At 45.5% G+C, this 20,704-nt stretch overlaps 1 protein-coding gene across 2 annotated transcripts in view; it reads right to left on the bottom strand.

The window, feature by feature from the left end:
* Positions 1-150: 150 nt before the first annotated feature.
* POFUT1 (protein O-fucosyltransferase 1) overlaps positions 151-20,704 on the bottom strand; it is a 24,301-nt gene continuing 3,747 nt past the window's right edge. Inside the window, exons 3-7 of one of the 2 annotated variants that reach the window (XM_037810977.1) lie at positions 16,506-16,688; positions 15,254-15,366; positions 6,809-7,001; positions 5,076-5,315; positions 151-2,251 (exon numbers count right to left, since the gene is read on the bottom strand). In XM_037810977.1, the coding sequence (XP_037666905.1) occupies positions 2,063-2,251; positions 5,076-5,315; positions 6,809-7,001; positions 15,254-15,366; positions 16,506-16,688 (918 nt within the window). In that variant the 3' untranslated portion in view covers positions 151-2,062. Of the gene's footprint in view, positions 2,252-5,075; positions 5,319-6,808; positions 7,002-15,253; positions 15,367-16,505; positions 16,689-20,704 lie in introns of both variants that reach the window. The other variant, XM_037810976.1, reaches the window with a different exon arrangement.

Raw genomic sequence — 20,704 nt, 5'->3', positions numbered from 1 at the left:
AAAGGATACTAACAGTTCCTAGTTCCCAGGGCTGCGTGGGGTCTAGACAATATAACACCCATAACACTATTAGCAAACACAGCGCCTGGCACAGAGTACATACATGACAAAAGGCGGCCGGATTAATCAATAGCCACACCCATGCATTTGTCTCTTTCAAGTTTACAAGGTGCTTTTATATATATCCTTTATCTGATTTCAGCCTTTCAATAATTCCGTTGGTATCATTACCATTTTGTAGGTGAGAAAAATGGGTATAAAAGGGTAAAGTACTTTCCCACAGACCACAACTGAATCTGACAAATCCGTTGCTCACTGCTCCACAAATACAAGCTGTTATTACTGCTGATGCTAAGCCACGGGCTGTGGATAGCACGTCAGAGGCCCACACCCCACAGCGCGTTCCTCGTGGGTAAGGCTATGAACTGCAAATGAAGCAGCCAGTGAGCTCCACCTGCCACTCCCAACCCCATGGAGGCCCACTGGCTCCTGCATCTCGAGCCTTCTCTGAATGAGGCCTGCCAGCGAGTCTGGACAGATAAATCATCTCTCAGAGAGTCTGCCCAGGGTTTGAAACACTCGATATTTTCCTGAGAAGGAAAAATACAAAAATCCTTTCTGTACAGTTTCTCCCACTCAGTTAGGCAGCAGCCCTGAGTGGTGCCTGCCACCTTTGGTGTTTGAGATCCCTGTCACTCTCCAACCTTTAACCCCTGTCCGTTTGTCCTCGACAAAAATGCATTTCCTCCCAAAGGCACTCAAGGGGAAGCCCCTGCACGGGGACTCTGGGCCTGGCTCTCCATCAAAGCCTCCTCCATCTATCCAGGATTGAAGGCTGAAGGAGGTCATGTGGCAGGGAAAAGATTAGCAGGTGTTAGACACAGAATTTTAAAACCATAGGGTTAAAAAATTGCATACTCTCAGGAGTCATGGATAATTAAAAACTCAGAATCTGAGAAACAGAACTTTAAGATTTCTAACACCTTAAGCCTCATGGGCTTGGCCGAGATTATATAGGATGGGAAAAGACTGCTTCCAAACTGGGAATTCCAGTGGCTCCTAGATCCTGGCATCTTCTATCTGATCAGAGGCTCAGCCAACACTCCCCTGTGAGAATATGATCTTGGGGCTCTGGCTTCAGGAGGGAGACTAGGAACAGAATAGGCTTTGGATGCCAATCAAATGGCAAAATTCTACCAACCAGGCCCCTTGGGGAGAGAGATCAGAAGGGGAGTGGGCAGCCTTCAGAACAAGCCCTCCAAGCAGGAAGCCCTGGCCCCATAATGCGTTCTGAGACCCAGATGGTATCAGACTTATGGCAAGCCACCAACCACCAAAAGACTTTGATGGCAATACCATGATTGCCTGGCATGGTGGTGTGTGCTGCTGCCTAGCACCAGGCTGTCTGTGGAGCACCGCAGGGCACCATGATTGATCATTTACACAGGCAGAGTGTCTACAATGGAGGAGGGTACTCCCACCCCAAACCTCTGAAAACGGCCTAGGAAGGAGGGGATGACAGTGGTTCTGTGGTCGGGCAGTGGGGATGGCCTAAGGGCCACTTTGGGGGTCATGTGGAAAATTGGCCAATATACCCTCTCCACCCCTGGCCTCATCCACACTCAGTTAAGGTCACTTTAGGTACCTACATTAGTGGATTTCATTGATTTTTTAAAATGAAGGAGAGTTCTAGGGTCACCATGACTTTGTATCAAAACTATAAAAATCTATACAAAAATCTTTCTCAAGAGTTTGACATCCCAGGCTGCACAGAGCAGGGCAGACCAAAAGGCAGAGTTTATACTGCTCTGCTGATGTGAGAAGTTACCAGAATAAACAGCAGGAAGCACGTGGGGAGGGGGAGGTGCTCCAGCCCCGAGCAGCTTAGAACTCCTGTGTTCTGGGAGATAGAATCTTTCTCCTCCAGGAAGTCCCTGGTGCTTTTCTTATCCCTGGCAGGCAAGAAGAGCCTGCACCCCTGGGGATCAATCCTGGGAGCATTTCTGGCTGCCAGGCTTGGCTGGAGGGACCAGCTTATACTGGTGAGGTGCTACAGACAGGATCAGAACTCGTCCCGCGGCTGAGGAGGCCTGTCCATGCCAAAGAAAGAGGACGGCTGCCCCTGGAGGTCTCGTTCCCGCTTTACAAAAGCAGTGAAGGAGGAGACACAGTTGCCAATAAAGTGCTCTGCTTGGCTGAGGATGTACAGGTCAATCTGGGCCACCTCAGGCTTTAGGCTCACCACCTTCACCTGTGGGAGGAAGCGCAGAACACATCAGCCAGGGTGGCTACAGGCCTCAGTGGCCAGCTCAGCCAAGGCCCACTGTCCATACTCCCAACCTTCTTCCCCTGAACTGAAATTACACCATGAAAGGAGGAGCAGCAGAGAGCACCGATGTGTGCAGTCAGGCGTTGGAGAGAAGTGCCACCCAGCTGCCACCCATGTCCCCATGGCACACCTTGTCCCCATCCTTCCCCACCTCCAGCCTCGGCTCCAAACACACCATCCATTCTTATCTCTTTACCTTTGCTTGGGCTGCTCCTGCTGCCTGGAATGCTCCACCACCCCACCCCCACCCCCGTTAAAAACCCAATCATACTCCCAAGGCTCAGCTCAGGTTCCAAGTTCCCTGGTCTGACACGATCCCCCCAAATCTATGATCTGACCAAATAGTGCCTCCACCCATCTAGTTCTGCAGCCCGGCTGCCTCCCTCTTCCACGTTTCCCGCCTCCAAAAGTCCTGTCCACTCTCTCCCCGAGATACTCCCCAGAGGTGAACCCTGTTCTGGACTGGAGCGCCACTCTCGTCCCAGCCACCATCATCTCCTGCCTGAGAGACCACGAGAGCCACCTGGCTGGTCTCCTGGCTGCCTCTCTGTCTTGCCTCTCATCTGCTCACTCCTGTCCCCACCCCCACAAGCTGCACAGCCTTCAGTGGTGCCCCACGGCTCTCCAGATAAAGGCAACAAATCTTGAACACGGCCCACAAGGCCCTGCTCAGGCCACCTCTCTACTTCCTCCTCTCGAGCCTCCTCAAATCCTTCCCTGAGCTCCAGCCACCACCCACACCCCCTGCCCTCTCCAGGACCTGTGTATACACTGTTCCCTCTGTTTTGGGTGCACCTCTCTTTGCCAGTTTAACTCCACTTTATCCTTCACTTCTCAGCTCAAGGGCCACCTCCTTGGGGAAGCCCTCCCTGGCCGCTGGGTCTGTCAGGTCAACTGCTCTACATGCTTACAGAATCGTGTTCCTTTACTTCAGAGCACACATCTCAGTTTGCCCTTTTCACTCCTTTGGGATTATCTGATTAACGTCTGTCCCCTGCAAAGAGCCTACCTCCATAAAAACAACCACTGAATGGACACATGAATGCATGAACCCCCCATGGCTCCTGTAACTTTCTTATGGTACATATTATAGTTCTCAGCAATGTCTTGTTGCTGAGTCTAGACCATGAGCTGGGAGGACAGGAACATATGTCATTTATCAGTATCCACACTCAGTACTGGCTCAGCTTGGTTCAGGAGGAAGGGAGGGACCTGAGCCCTTGGAGAAGGGGCTAAGCCTACGGTCGGGCAAGAACAGTGGCATGAGAACAGGAAATAGAAAACAGCAAGTGGCTCAAGGCGTAACAAATGCATCAACTCTAAAAGCTCACAAAAAAACTCCCCGGGACTCTCCAAATGCTTCACCTTAGTACAGAGGAGGGGGGGCTGTGGGCAGAGCTGGGGCTGAAAGTGCTTTGCTGTTATATGGAGAGTTCTGATGTAACAAGAATCATCATCATGTCATCTGGATTGTGGCAAAGAAAAAACACTTGTTCAACCATGGCCAAAATCCCCCAAACAATTCTACTCATGTCCTGAAACTTTGTGTCATACCCACAGCAGTTGAGCTCTGGGACCTCTTGGATAAATTCTTTCCCTTCTTGGGGCTTTGCATTCCTCAGCTATAAAATGCAGGGGTTGGCTTAGAGCACCCCCAAGCCTCTCCCAGCTCTGACATTCTATCTATAAAATAGGTAGGCAGGCAACCAGAGCCCACCGACTCAGCACTTCCTCTACAAGGTGAGTTAAAGAGAGAAAGGGAGCCCCTCAACAAAAAGCCAAGGCACCACTGCTAGAGTGCCTTTTAAGGTCTACATGAGCAGTAAGGGCTTTCACTCATTCAACAAAGTCTAACTGAATTTCTATTTTATCAGCACATACTTATTTCCTACTCTTCAATGATTTTATTTTTTATTCATACATTGTATATCTACTATTCACGACTTCCTTAAGCATTTACAAAACCCAAAAGATCCTTCTCTTTATTTGCCAACCATCTGCTTTTACTACTGATGACAGCAAACTTTATCGAGCACTTCCTTTGTACCGGGAACTGTTTAACTGCCTTATACGTGGTCTTCATAACTGCCCTATGAGACAGGTACTATTCTCAGTCTTGTTTTATAGACGAGGAAGAATAAGCACAGAGAGGTGAAGTAACTTGTGCAAAGTTGCACAGTGAACAGAACTAAAGTTCTCTGGCTCCAGAGCCCACATTCTTACCTCCTCCATGGGATCTCTACCAAGAGCCCACTCTTTATGCCCTTATTCAATAAACATTTGCTGAGTGCCTGCTGTGTGTCCTAGATCCTGATGATGGTGAGGCTGGGTGTCTACCCCTGAGAAGGTCAAAGCACCAGGCTAGACACCGAGTGATTCAGCCTTGGATCCTGCCTTCAAGGAGACCACAACTCATGAGAAGAAGTCAGACATGTTCCTTCAATAGTCTCATACAGTTCGGAAAGTGCACTACAAGAAGTGATCAGTGAGATCTTCCAGCAGGCACACATTAGCTACAGGAATAGAGGGAGAACTGGGGAGAACCTGAGAACTGGGGAGAATCTGCAGTGGAGGCGTTTAAGCTGGGGTTTGAAGGAAGGGGAGGAACTGGAGAGGAACTGTACATCCAGGGAGAACTGTATGCCTCCCAGGCAGTGGGAGAGTATGAAGCATGCAGTGGGAGCAGCAGGCCCACCCCGATTTCTTTGATCCCCTTCCCACTGTGCTCACCCCGGCCCACAATTACCTTCCCTTCGAAGAGCTGCTGGATCTCGGGGACGTAACTCTCAGAATCGGTGGCGATGTAGACGGACTGGGCACTCAGCGCCCTCACCCAGAGCTTCAGGGCCCGCCTGATTTCTTTCAGGTCAGGGAGGCACATGGTCATGGTGAGCGGGGCAGCTGTGCTGCGGCTGTAGCCCACACACTGTGGGGAGGCCATGAAGTGTGAGCCTGCGGTCCCGTCCTTCAGCATGGCACAGGCGTTCTTCTATGGAGGGTGGGGGGTGAGGGACAGAGTTACGGACAAGCAACTCCCTGGAACCCCAGGAGCAAGAACTGGTAGGTGGGAAAAGACAGGCTACACAGGAGGAGCTCCACTATGTTTTTTTTTTTTTTTTTAAAAAAAAAAAGAGCCCTGAGGGAAGAGGAAAATGTATCAAGATAATAAAGTAGTTATTTCTGGGTGGTGGGATATTGGTGTTTTACAAAATTTCTTTTTCTCCTTCTTACTGCATTATCTGGGACTTCCAGTAGAATTCTGAACAGTAGTGGTGATAATGGGCAGGCTTATCTGATTTCTGACTTCAACGGGAACACTTCTGATAATTCCCTAAGAAGTACAATGTTTGCTGTGGGTTTTGGAGAGATAGGCTTTATCAAGTTGCCCTTCTATTCCGAGTTGGTTAAGAGTTATATCATGAAAGGGTGTTGACTTTCATGAAATGCTTTCTTGGCCTCTACTGAGATAATCATATGATTTTTCTTTGGGTGTTAACATAGTGAATTTCATGGCATTCCTGGGATAAATTTTACTTGTTTGTGTTGTATGCTCCTTAATACACTATTAGATTTTGCTTGCTAATATTTTACTTAGGATCTTTGTATCTATGCTCATAAATGAGAATGAACTATAGTTTTCTGAGCTGACCTTATCTTAGCTGGTATTAGCGTTATGCTAGCTGTTTAAGAGATGATTAGCATCCTATATCCTTTTATGCTCTAGGAAAGTATAGATAGGAATTATCAATTCCTTGAAGGTTTGTCTGAAACAACCGATTAAATAATCTAGGCCTGGCTCCTTTTCTTTGTGGAAGAGGGGCAGGAAGGAAACCTAGTGGGTATGTGTGATTACCTCTTTAACTGACTATGAGTGAATTTTAATCTAATTTTACAATTTTTCACTGTTTTCCAAGTTTTCAACAATGAGCATTTCTAACTTATAATAAAAACAACCTTCTTACTTAAAATAAGGAGACTGTCTATAGTAGTCCTGCCCATTTTCATGTGGAGAATAATCCAGTGAGGTTCCTGCATATTTAAGCAGCCTCCAAATTCTGGGAGAATGCCATCTTCGTTTCTTGGGCATCCCACCTAATCTCCAACAGCTTGTCTTTCAACAAAGGGTCCACTGGCTAAACACTAAGCTGGGGCAGAGGAGTCGTGGACTATGGGTCTCCCGCTTTGCTTTCTGTGTGACGTGGGGTCTAGCTTAATACACCTCAGTTTATCCATCTCTGCAAAACAAGGATAAAAATGGCAATGGCTAAAATGAGAGCTGGCAAGCAAGCACTCAGGGGACACACTGCTGACATGTGCTGCAGCAGGAGGGTGGGATACAAGCCTACAGACTTGGCTGAGTGGGTGTTCTCTCCGCCCTGGCTGGGACCCGGTGCCAAGGACTCAGTTTTCAATCCTCACAGGCACGGGCCCTGCTCAGGGACATGTCCGTGTCAGTCAGTGGGAGGAAGGGGAAGTTACCCAGTCAGAGCCAATGCGCAGATGAACACCAACGTAGGGTCTGATGAGGTGGGTGCGGATCTGGGCCTCTCCCGTTCTCACCATCTCATCTGACCACACCATGTACTTCTGGAGTGGCCTGTGTTCCTCCAGGACAGGGAACTGGGCTGGGGCCCCTGGCAGGGCGAGCACTGGATGCTCCTTTGGGGAAAATCTAGGCATGGGACAGAATGAAGGGAAGTCAGACACAGATGCACAGAGAGCCTGCCGCCACCCCCACGGGAAAAAGGATGGCATTGCACCATGTCCCAGAGACCCTGCAGAGGGGCCCCTGTAACATGCAAGAAGCACAAGAGGTTGTGAAATCCCAACGGGCTGATAAGAAACCCTTGGCGGCGGCGACAGGCACAATATGCAATACTGTCCCGCCGCACGGAATTTACAACCCTCTTTGCTTGTTTAACAATTAAAAATTTACAGTAGAGCATTCCAATCTTTTATATGTCATGCTGGCTTCCAATCTGTGGTATGGTAATCACTCCAGGGTGGGATGTCTGGACCAAGCCTTTGCCCTTTTACCCACACGGAGGGATTGGGACGTGCAGCTGCTTACAGAGGGCAACAGACGGGTCACACTCATGAGGAATGTGTACATCTAATCAACATTTAGCAAATATTTATTGACTGCCTACTATGTGCTGGGATCCGGGGGAAAATGAGACATGCATGAGTCCTGTTCTCATGGAATGAACCAGAGATCTGCAGATCCCCCTATTATTACCCCCCCACCCCCACCCAGGACTCTCCTCCCTGCTTTGCACACTCGGTACTTCTGTAATTATGTCATGTCTGTCTTTCCTGCTGGACTCAGGCCTCTGAAGGCAGTGCCTCCAGGGAGCCTAGAACAGTGTCTAGCACATGGAAGAGCTCAATAAATACTTGTTGAACTGCATGAGGCACAAATCTTTGTTCCCTCTGCAACTAAACCCAGCCTCTATACCAGAAACATGGAACACCTTGCTGCCACGTGAACTCCCAACGCACCTTCAAATTCCAGATCTCTGCACAGTTCCTCCCTCTACCTGGAATGCCTTCCCTTGGCCAGTCAAAATCCTTTTCTCAAAATTATGAAATAGGCACAGCTCTCTAGAAAACAGCTTAGCAGGTTTGTATAAAACTAGACATTCGATTACCATACGACCCAGCAATTGCACTCCTGGGTATTTATCCCAAAGAAATAAAAAACTTATGTTTACACAAAAACATAGTGGCTTTATCCATAATAGCCAAAAACTGGAAACAACCCAGATGTCCTTCAGCCAGTGAATGGTTGGACAAGCCGTGGGATGTCTATACCATGGTATACTACTCAGCAGTAAGAAGGAACAAACCATTAAATTCCCATTAATTCATGGGAATTAATGCTGAGTGAAAAAAGCCAATCCCAAAAGGTTATATACTATATGGTTTCATTTCTCTTAACATTTTAAAAATGACAACATGGAGAAGAGAACAGAAAGAGAAAACAAGACTAGTGGTTGCCAGGGCTTAGGGACGTGGTGTGTGTGTGTGTGTGTGTGTGTGTGTGAGTGTGTGTGTGAGTGTGGGGAGGTGAGTGTGAGTATAAATGTGCAAAACAAGGATCCTTGTGATGATAGAAGTGTTCATCTTGATTATGGTGGTGGATACCCAAACCTGCATACAAGATAAAATTGCATAAATGAAACACACACACACACACACATGTGGGTATAAGTAAAATGAGAAATCTGAATAAGGATGGATTATAGCAATGTCAATATTCTGGTTGTGAAACTGTGTTATAGTTTTGCAAAATGTAACCTCTGGGGGACACTAGGTAAAGTGTACAGGGGATCCCTCTGGATTATTTCTTACAACTGCACGTGAATCTACAATAAAAACTCCAAGTTAAAAATTATGAAATATTTTAAACCATACAGGAAAATACATAATTTAACAATCTGTAGACTTTTAATCCAAGTTAGCAGATATTAATACTTCGCTTTGTTTGTTCCAGGTTTTAAAAAAAATACACACCTAAATAAAACTCTATCCTACCATCTTTTTTCCTTTTCTTCTTCTCCTTTCCAGAAGATGTGTTTTTATGTACTGTATTCTTTTACTATATATATGCCCCTAAATATCATAGCACTCGGTGCACTTTTTATGAAGTGAAGTGGTAAGAGCATGGGCTGTTGAACCAGACTGCTTTGTTCTAACATTAATCTAATGTTGACTATGCCACTTACTAACCTGGGCAGGTGACTTAACGACCCTGTACCTCAGTTTCCTCATTTGTATCATAGAGCTGATAATAGTTCCAACCTCATAGGGCTATTGATAGGATTGAATGGGTTAATATAAACAAAGTATTTAAAACAGTGCTTGGCACATGGAAAGCTCTCAGAAAATTAATATTATTATTTTCATATTGTACCTATTTCAATTTTGCTTTTTTCAGTTCAACTTTATGTCTTGGAGATTTGGCCATGCTGTTTATGTGGATCATGTGATAATGCTTCTCTTTAGTTTTCCATTTTGTATGAATAGACACAATTTATTTATCTGTTCCCTTCCTGATGGACAATGAAGTTGTTTCCATCTTTCACTCATACGTCAGTGCTGCAATGAACATGCACTCATTCTCCACGACCAACCAAATATCTTACTCGGCAAACTCCTTCCAAACCTCCAAGACCAGACACCACTCCCAAGCCTCCGCTATTTGGGGAGGGCTCCTGATCTCACTTCTCCCATGAGGCTCTCTGAACACTGATGCGTTCAACAACTGCCTTCTCAGCTTGACTCAGCCCCGTGAAGGTGGGACCTGAGGGGTCTTGATCCCCATTATTCTCATACACACTGGTCTGGGGCCTGTGCCAAAGAAGCAACAAGCAATTGACAACTGACAGCCTAATTCTGTATAATGCTTGTCTTGTTAGACCCTAATTGTCTGTCCATACATGTGTATATGTGATTGCTTATTGAACCTTAATATATGAAGGGCAGTGTTCCAGTTGCTTTAGGTGTATTAACTCATTTGATTCTACGAATATCTAAAAATGTAGAAATGGCTTTGTAATTGGGTAAGGTATAGAGGCTGGAAGGATTACAAGGCAGCTGACAGAAAAAGACCAGATTGCTTTAAAGAGACTGTCAGTAGAAATATGGATATCAAAGGTACCTCTGACGAGGCCTTAGAAGGAAATGATTAATGTGTTATTGGAAATTGGAAGAAAGACTATCCTTGTTATAAAGTGGCAGAGAACTTGGTGAAATTGTGTTCTGATGTTGGATGGAAGGCAGAACTGAAGGAATGAACTTGGATATTTAGCTAAAGAGATTTCCAAGCTAAGTGTGGAAGGTGCAGGCTGCTTCTCCTTGCGTCTTACAGTGAAATGAGAGAGGAAAGAGGTAAACTGAGGATTGAACTGCTAAGCATAAAGAAACCATCAACTGATGATTTGGAAAATTCTCAGTCTATCCAGATAGTATGCTCTGAAACTAGAGCCAGATGTGGCTCTATCAGGGACCTCCCTGAACTTTTGGAAGGTGACTCCCCAGAGGACAAGCCTCCATGAGGGTTTAACTGAACAACCTTTCTCTAAAGAGGGTGTGACTGAATATGGATCTGTCAGCCATTTCGGAGGAAGTCAAGATTGGAAATGCAGTTATCCAATAACTGATGGTTTGAACCTCCTGAAACCGTATGCAAAGCCGACAAGTTTCTGTGAAATTTGTACTAACAGAAGCAATGCCTGAAAGTGACAGAGAAGGGACAAATTGAAAGAAGAATGTCTTGAGGGTCAGAACCAGGGAAGCTGAGGTCTGGATCAAAGAGGTCTCCTCGGGCCAAGACAGTGGGCCCATCCAAGAGCATGGAAAGGGCAGGTCTGCCCCTGCACTTGGAGAGGCAGGCCATCTGCCCTGGCACTTGGAGAGGGTCGGTCTTGCACCCTGTCGTTCAGGGAGAGTGCTGACACCCTGATGCTCGGAGAGCACAGTCCCTGCAAAAGCGCTTGGAAGGGGAGGGGCTGCTGCTCCATCAGGCCCAGAGGACAAAGAATCAAGCCACAGATGGCTCTCAGAACTTGAGATCTAATGGAGTTTGCCCTGCTGGATCTCGGATTTGTTTGGGACCTGACCTATCACCTGTTTTCCTTCCAGATTCTCCCTTCTGGAATGGGAATGTGTATCGTATGCCTGCCCCACCATGTATACCGGGAACAGATAACTTATTTTCTTGGTTTCACAGGTTCATCAGACAGAGGAGTTTTGCCCCAGGACTGAACACACCCATAAGTGATTTTGATGAGACTTTGTACTTTGCATTGTTCTAAGATGGCTTAAGGCTTTAGGGATGTTGTGTTGGAGTGAATGTATTTTGCATGTGGGAAGAACATGTCAGAGGGCAAATGCTGGGGACTGAATCATGTTCCTCACAAAAGGCATGTTCTGGTCCCAACCCCTAATCCTGTGGGTGTGTATCCACTGTCAATAGGATTTTGGAAGATGTTATTAGTTAAGGTGTGCCTAAACTGAAGGAAGGTGGGCCTTAGTCCAATATGGCTGAAGTCCTTATAAGCAAAGGAAACTGGATACAGAAAGATAAGCCAGAAAGCTAGAATTTCTTTATGCACAGTGCACATTCGTAGAACCGGTAGATGAACACTGTGCTGAGTGCAGAGGGACATGAACAAGACAGGGCCAGGCTCTCAGGAAGGCTGTGGCCTGGGAGAATAGTAAGTCATGCATTCAGATACCTGCTACCTTCATACCACAAGGATGGTTCGATACGATGGTCCATAGCCTTCCAATGGTAAATGTGCAATAAGTGTCTGTCTCCACCAGGATATTCACAGACTCAGACCCACAGAGCTGACAGGATCCTCAGAAATCCCTTTCCCCCTTCTTGTAGAATACGATTTTCAGTTGGGCACATGGCAGCCCAAAATAAAGACATTTCCCAGCACTCGTTGCATTTAGGTATGGCCTTAAGTACTTATTATCTAAGTATTGGACAATAAGCTGTAAGCAGAAGGGTGATACAGAACTTCTGGGAAGCCTCCTTTAAAAGGTGGGGATATGCTCTTCTTCTGCCCCCTTTGCCCTTCCAGCTGCCTGGGGCAAGGATGTGATGGCTGGAACTCTGTCACCATCTTGGCCCATGATGTGTCATTGAAGATAAAAGCCAGTAATGGAACAGCTAAGCAGAAAGATGGGGACCTGATTCCTGATGACACCATGGAGCTGTCATCCATCCCTTGAATACATATCTTGGTATTTCTTTACTTAGGAAAACAATAAACTTCTAACTTGTTAATCTGTAGCTCTTTTAGGGTTTCTGTTATATGTGGCCTAACTTAAGCCTGATATACCTAGACGTGTGGTCTGCAAACTTCTTTTACCTTACTCAGAACCTTTATATTACAAGAGAGTTAATGGCAGAAGTTGGGACGGAAAGGGAATTAAGCCCTTCCAACTTGTTCCTCCATCCTTGCCCCCATGAAGGCCCTAGAGGCACTTTTCACGAACTACGAGACACAGTTCGAAAACCAGTTCTTGCTCATCCCCTTCATTTTATACAGATGGAGCACTGAGGCCAGAGAGAAGAAGCAAGCTATCTAGTCACACGGCCAGTGAAGAGTTTCATCCTTTTCAATTCCATTCTGCCCTATCCCCTTGTAACACCCCCTTGTACCCAAAGGACAATTTCCTAAAACAAGTGTCCATTATTTTTAAAAATGCTTAAAATACATACTCTCTGCAACTCATCCCTACTAATCACTCACAGGCTTCTTATCAGATTGCCTCAGGATGGTCTAGAAAGCCCTGCATGGTCTGACCCCTACTCACCTCCCCAAGCTCATCTCCTGTGTAGCAGATTAAATATGGACACCAATTCTTTGAATCTCCCCTCACTGGGTGGCATCTGTGCCTCCTCATAATAGCACTTGGAAGAAGGGAAGCAACTGGTTTCCAGGCCCAGGCTTTAAGGGACCAGCAGCTTCCACTTCTTGTCTCTTGGAACACTCCCTATCTCTCTGCATGGACCCTCTGGGAACCCAGCTGCCATGCTGGAGAAGCCCAAGCCACATGGTGAAGCCATGGGTGTGAGCGCCCAGAAGATAGCTGGCACCACCTGCCAGCCACATTATTATTTAAAAAAAAATTCTTGTTAAGCCACTAAGTTTTGGAGTGGTTTATTATGCACAACAGATAACAGGAACGTCCTATTACATGTTCTTTCCATACCAACCACACTGGCCTCCTTTCTGCCCCTTGACCATACCAAGCTTGGTCCTGCCTCAGGGCCTTTGCTCTTGATGTTACAACTAGGAAGAACTAGTTTTCTCTCCAGTTCTCTGCATGGCTGGCTCCTTCTCATTCTTCAGATCTCAGCCCTGCCAATCACTTATCATGTTTATGTCCTTCACAGAACTTATATTATTCTGGAATTCTCTTACTTCAAAGTTTATTCACCGTCTCCCCTATGAGACTATTCCATAGGGCAGGTCCCTTATCTGTCTTATTCTGTGTCCCCAGCACCCAGCCCAGGGTTTGATAACTAAGAGATATTCCTTAAATGTGTGCTGAAAGAAGGAGCAAAACAAGACAGGTTGCCCAGGTGGTCCTAACTCTCTCAAACACCTCCAGGGACCTCATCTTCCTACCAGTCTTACTTTCCCAAAAATCTGGCTGTAAGACACACACTTCCACAAGCCCTCATGCAAATCCCACAACGCGATGGACTCAAACAAGACTATGGGGCAATGAAGAAGTGTTTCAGCTACACTCCCAAATCCATGCAGCACTGTCCCTTCCCTTCTAAGTAGAACTGCGTGGGTTTTTTTACGGGCTTTCTGGAAATTTGTTTTAGAGCTGGTGGCCTGTTTTTTTTCCCCTGGCATACTGTCAATAAGAGCAAATTTTTATCTTTTGGGCAAACAAATAGGAGTGTTAGAGGTGATTAGAATCTGCCATGACTGAGTATCCTCAGTAGTTCATGAACTAGCTCTGAAGGCAAGTCCCAAATAGGAATTGGCAGCTATTAAAGCTGTTTTCTCCATGGTGATTAAGAATGGGTGCTCTGGAGTCAGACTGCCTGGGCTCAAATTCCAGCTCTGCCACTTCAAGCTGCAATGGCCGTGGACAAATGACTTCATCACTCTTTGCTTCCAATTGCTCACATGGAAAGCACAAATGATGGAAACACCTACCCCACAGACTTGTGGAAGGATTAAATGAGTTACTACCTGTAAAGTCTTAAAACAGGGCCTGGCACATAATAGGTCTTATTATTATTAAAGATTTACATCACATCAAAGCTGCCCACTCAACAGTTGTATGACTTTGTGTTATTTAACCTCACTAGGCTCAGTTTCTTCACTGCACAATGGTAATTGATAATAATGCCCACTGTATGGAATTTTTCAGAGGCTCAAATAAAATAAAGTGTGTAAACAGTAATAATAACAGCAAACATTGGTTGGCTCCTCACTCTGAGCCCTGCATCCTATTAGCTAGGAGGTACAATTAGTGCTCCTTCCATTAAACTACAGAGGAAATTTAGGCTGGAGAGTTGGAGCAGCTTGCTCAGGGTATCCCAGCCAGAAAGAGGCAGTGCTGGGTCAGAGCTCAGGACTGTCTTACCCCAGAGCCTGTGCTTGTTTCTCTGCATCACTCTACTGCCAGTTTACTAAATGCCAAGTGCTGTGCTATGTGTATGCCACACGTATTCATATGCTGCTCACAGCTTCTGAGCTGGACTGGAACACAAGTCTGACTTCTAAGCCTAAACCTTTCCTCCCAAGCCACAGCACTGAGGTCAAGGGCACTCACTGTTAGTTATCATAACTAGACTGTAGCTCCTGAAGGCTTGATCTTCCTTATTTTTATATCACCTGTGGCCCTTAAATACTGTCTCTCATACATGGTAGACGCTCTATAAATATTTCACTGCCTGTGCCTATACCCTGCTAACCTATTTTTTTTAATAGAGCCTACTGGAGTGCAATTAATAAAGCACCTCCAATAATTATCAGGGTGACATCACTACTCAGTCTGCACCTAAAGTTGTTCTCTAGAAGCTGCTTCCAATTTTCACTTTATGAAGAGGAAGGCAAAAGGGGAGTGATTCTCACGCCTAGAAGAGGAAATTGAGATTCATGTGACTGCACAATGTTCTTTTTATGACATCCCTTATCGGCCAATAAACTCTTGCTCAACCTCGTGGCAGGTCAATGTCCCACCGTGTTAGGTGCTGAGATGGGAATAGATCATACAGGATCCCAAGTTCAACAGACAGAGTAGCCACACCTTTGGTCTCATACATCAGGGTGGGGTAGATGGGAGAGAGCCAGCAGTAGTGCGAAACGCCCATGGCAGGCCGGTTACAGTCTTGTAACCTTCCCCCAAACCCAGCACGCCGTCCCCTCCAAGTACCTCTGGATCCATTGGTCCTTGTAAGAGGCACTGAAGGAAATGCCCCCAAAAAGCTCCGACTTGTTGAAACTCACATGAAATTGATCCCAGAATGGTCCAAAGGGGTTTCCTTCCTGCAGAAAGAGTAGACAGAGGCTTACTGAGGGAGAGGGAAGGTATCTGGGGATGGGGCTAAGGATCTGTGAGAACCCTGGACAATTTGATTCAGGCAGAAAATGCCTCATTTGATGGCCCAGTAAGAATGTTACTCTGTAATTCCTGGGCTGGTGGCTGAGAAGAGGAAATGTGCGTGATACCAGCTGAAGGAGCATTTCTCTCACACACACTATGTGCTGCGTACCCTACAGTGCCTGTGGAGGTTTGGGAAGGAAGGAGACCTTGGATTAAGGACCAGGGACTGGAGCTTCCAGTGACTTCTGAAACCAGTTAGTTCAACATCCTCATTTTCAAGATGGAAACCAAGGCCCAGAGAGGGTAAGACACCTGCCCAGGGTCACACAGCAAGTGAAGGCACTACTGGGGCAGTAAGCCAGGTCTTTTTTTCTCAAAGTTCATGGTTTCTCCAGCCTACTCAGACTTTAGCATAAGCAATGAAAAACCTATTTGGAGATTATCTTATTCCCAAAGTAACAGACATTTACAAACTTCTACTAATAAAATATGACAGACTTTCATTTATCTGCTGAGAGGCAGGAAACTATACATGTTAAGAGGGTGAACAATGGAGCCAAATTATGTAGGACTGAATCTCAGTTCCACCATTTGTTTCCTGTGTGACCTTGGGCACATGTATGGAACCTCTCTGTGCTGCACTCAGTTTCCTCTTTATAAAGCGGGGGTATTAACAGTACTTTTCTCATGGAGTTGTTTGAGAATTAAATAAGTTAATATATATAAAGCTCCTAGCATGATACCTGCAAATAGTAAGCATAAGTATCAGCTACAGTTACTATTACCATTGTGGCACTTTACAGTTTACAAGCACTTACACCTGGTCCTCATGACACTTTCTGAGGGAAGCAGAGTGAGGATGAGCAGCTCTATTTTGTATGTAGAAATAAGGGCTCTCAGCAGCAAAGCCATTTTCCCAAGGTGACACCACTGATGAAGTTAGAACTGAGACTTATTTCACCGTCTTTCTACCCTAAGCCCTTCTGGTGTCTTCTCCCACAATACCACCATCATGCAGTGTCTCAAAGGCCTAGAGGACAAGGAACAGGCAGAAGGGGCCCCCTAGACCCAAAGGACCCACCTTCATGGGGCATGTCTTCTTATCAGGACTCCGCTGGGCTGCTACCTCAAAGCAGTATGCCACCCGCCTTTCAGGGGGCCAGTGGATGGGCGCCAGCTTCTCCATGAAGTTCTCTAGGCTGATGACCCTATGGTAAGCCTGCAGGGGCTCTAGCTTGAAGTACTTCTGGTAGGACACATGGAGCTAAGGAAAGGGGGAGAGTATCCTGTGGCTGTTTTCAAAACATTTATTAAAACCCAAACAGCTCAAACTAGCTGTCAAAGAAAAACTTCTGACAAAAGACACCAAAGTTAGGTCAGCTATATTTTCTACACAATTTAACCTGTACAGTGTGTTCAAATACCATAATTACATAGAACTTTGACTAGGAAGTGAGACCTGGTAGGTTTGTATAGGTTAATGTGAAATAGTGACACATCCCAGAGTAATTTGGGCAAATAATAAAAAATATATTTACAGCCTCCCCCTCCCCAGCCCCGAGGATCTGGGGGAAGGTGCGGATGTGTTGGACATCCTCACCTGGACTGGTGTTGATGTTGTCACAAACATTGGGACTGGCGGTTTGATGTGCTGAGCCCTCAAGCATGGGACTTGCCCTTTTGAAGCTCATTACCACAAAGGAGAGTCTAAAGTTGTATGTAATGGTGCCTAAGAGTCTCCCCCTGAGTACATCTTTGTTGCTCAGATGTGGCCCTCTCTCTCTCTAACTGAGCCATCTCGACAGGTGAACTCGCTGCCCTCCCCCCTATGTGGGACCCGACTCCCAGGGGTGTAAATCTCCCTGGCAACACAGAGTATGAGTCCCGGGGATGAATGTGGACCCGGCATCGTGGGACTGAGAGTATCTTCTTGACCAAAAGGGGGATGCAAAATGAGACGAAATAGTTTCAGTGGCTGAGAGATTCCAAATGGAGTCGAGAGGTCACTCTGGTGGACATTCTTATGCACTATATAGATAACACCTCTTAGGCTTTAATGGTATTGGAATAGCTAGAAGTAAATCCCTGAAACTACCAAATTCCAACCCAGCAGTCTGGACTCCTGAAGACAATTATATAATAATGTAGATTACAAGGGGTGACAGTGTGATTGTGAAGACCTGGTGGATCACACCCCCTTTATCTAGTGTATGGATGAGTGGAGGAATGGGGATAAAAACTAAAGGACAAATGGGGTGGGATGGGGGGATGATTTGGGTGTTTTTTTTCACTTTTATTTTTTATTCTTGTTCTGGTTCTTTCTGATGTAAGGAAAATGTTCAGAGATAGATTGTGGTGATGAACACATAACTATGTTATCATACTGTGGATAGTGGATTGTATATCATGGATGATTGTATGGTGTGTGAATGAATTTCAATAAAACTGAATTTAATTAAAAAAAAATTAAATGTGAGGAAAAAAAAAAAAGTTAAGTCAGAAGACATCCTAGGAGAAGATATCTGAGAACTAAAGAACAAACGATAATATCCTGTGTGTCCAATATACCTGCTGATCTGTAAAAAAAAAGACAAATGACTCAAGAACTATGGACAAAGGATAGGGGTGAGCAATTGCACAGCAAAGGAAATCCAAATAGCAAATACTCTCAGGAGACCTGCTATTCCACCAGTAATTAAGAAAAAGCAAGTTACAACTGCAATGAGACTTGTCATCCATAAGATCAGCAAAAATTTAAAAGCTTAACCCTAGTCATTGGAAAGGATATGGGGAAACAGGCCCTCTCATACACGGCTGGTAGAGGTGTATATTTTAGGACAATTACTTTGGAATGCAACCTGGCAGTATCTGAAACACTCCTTCCACTCCTAGGTATTTGCCCTGGAGAAAGTCTTGCATTTCATACCAGGAGACAGGTACAAGAATGCTCAGTGCTGCAATGGGGTTATCGGAAAGAACTTGGAAACAGTTACACCAAATACACTAAATTCAAGGTAGTGGTTGCCTCAGAGGGCAGAAGGGAGACTCAGATTAGCGGAAGAGGCCAAGAAACATTTTATCTTTTATCAATTTTATCTGTAGCATTTTATATCTTTTATTAACAAAAAAAAGATGAAGCAAAGAAGAGAAATGTTAACAATGTCCACTTCTATTGGTGGTTATGTGGATGGTGATTATATTAATCTTTTTATTTTTCTAGATTAAAAAAAAATTCTTATAACACCATGGAAAAAAATTTGGACTTTATCCTATAGGTCAGGGTTCTTCAAAAGCATGTTCAACTAGATTAGGCAGATAAAGGGTTCTGCAATGAAATGGCTCCAGAGTCTAACAGGTCTAGGAAATGCTGGGTTAAGATAGCTTCCTTACTGCAGGACTTTTTGGGGTCTTTAATATGCTAATGTGGATTTCAAATCTGCAGGTTTGGGGGGACAGGGTATTGAAAATACAATTTTCCAAATTGATTTAACAATTGAATCCACCCTGCATGAGCCCTTGGCATTCCAATGAACAATGAGGTTTTGCCAGAGGATTTTAAAGAGAGATAATATGAGATTCACTGTTTTGAAAAAATCACTGATAGCAGAAGGGAGAAAGTAATGATGGTAAGATTAGAGGGGGAAATAGGAATCAGGAAGACACTGTAATGGTCCTTTTATTTGTTCAAGTACTCATTCAACCTGTATTGATTAGGCACCTCCCATATATCCAAATGAACACTAGAGAGGCAAGAACAGGTAAGAAGTTAAGGAAGGCAAAGCAGAGGGTTTAAGGAGTGAGTTCATAGGTAAAAGGAGGCATTTAGGATGATCTCTAGGTTCTTGGCTTGTTACTCAGGTGAATGGAGATGACATAAACTAAGGCTGGAAAAGTCAGCTGACACAGATTTGAGGGGAAAGATGCCAAGTTCAGTTCCGGCTTTGTGAATGTGAGGTATCTGTGGGGCACCCAAGTAGGTTCAAGGGTCTAGGAGTTAGAAACACAAGCCTGTGGCCAGAGGAGATCCTGGGCCATGGGTAATTTGGGAGGTGCCAGGAGAGTAGTGGGAACCACAAGAGTAAACAGGAATTTATAGCAAAGCAAATAATGGTAAATATAGCAACGAATATTCATGGAGTGCTGACTCAGCATCAGGCACTGTATTCATCACTTTCCATGGATTTGATCATCCAATTCTAAGAGGTAGGAATACAACAATCTCCAGCTGACTTATGAAGGAACTCGGGCATATAGAATCTAGATAACTCAATTGAGGTCACACAGCTAACAAGCAAACAGAAAGAGAAGACACACCAACATTTAAACAGTGGATGGGAAAGAGGAACCCCCGATACAGTGCAAAGAGGGAAATGCTGAGAGGTCAGGGCTGAAGCAGGAGCAGGCGGTGTTCTGGGAGCCAAGGGAAGTTCAGGAAAGGAAGAGGCTTGTGGGGCCAGATAACAGCAGTAGGTCAGGGGAGACCAAGACAGTAATGACCCTGGATTGGGCAGTTCTGAGGTCTCTGGTGACCTCAGTGGATGAGAATGGTCATGGTGGGAAAGGGGGAGTCTAATTGGAGCAGGCTGAGTAATCCATAGGAAGCAAGGAAGTGGAGACTCATGGCTGAGGAGGCAAGGGGAGAGAGCAAGCAAGTCAGAGGGAGACAGATGGGCAAGGTCTAAACTGTGACAGTTAAGCGTAAAACAACATCCATGGCCCCCAGTTACTGAAGACTTCCTGTGTCTAAGCCACTTTACACTGATGAGCTCATCTGATTCAAAAGACCTACAATGCTCAAAGCATGTTACAAATGATAGCTCAAGCTCACTTGGTTCTCACCCTGGGAGGCAGTAGCAAATAGTACCAGCCTATTTTAAAGATGAGGAAACTGGGACAGAGAGGTCAAGAACCCTGCCCAAGAGCCCTCTATCTCTAAAGCCAACTCGGCAGGTGAACTCACTGCCCTCCCTGCTATGTGGGATTTGACTTCCAGGGGTGTAAATCTCCCTGGCAACGCAGGATATGACTCCTGGGGATGAATCTGGACCCGGCATCATGGGATTGAGAACATCTTCTTGACGAAAAGGGAGAAGCGAAATGAAATGAAATAAAGCTTTAGCGGCTGAGAGATTTCAAATGGAGTCAAGAGGTCACTCTGGTGGGTATTCTTATGCACTATATAGATATCCCTTTCTATGTTTTAGTGAATTTGGATGGCTGGAAGTAAATACCTGAAACCATCAAACTCCAACCCACTGGCCTTGGCTCTTGCAGACGACT

This window comes from Choloepus didactylus, chromosome 19 (assembly GCF_015220235.1).
Source record: "Choloepus didactylus isolate mChoDid1 chromosome 19, mChoDid1.pri, whole genome shotgun sequence".
In the NCBI taxonomy this organism is placed as follows: Eukaryota; Metazoa; Chordata; class Mammalia; order Pilosa; family Megalonychidae; genus Choloepus; species Choloepus didactylus.
Note: the sequence above shows the minus strand (reverse complement) of the source record. Positions and strands in the feature narration are given on the sequence as shown.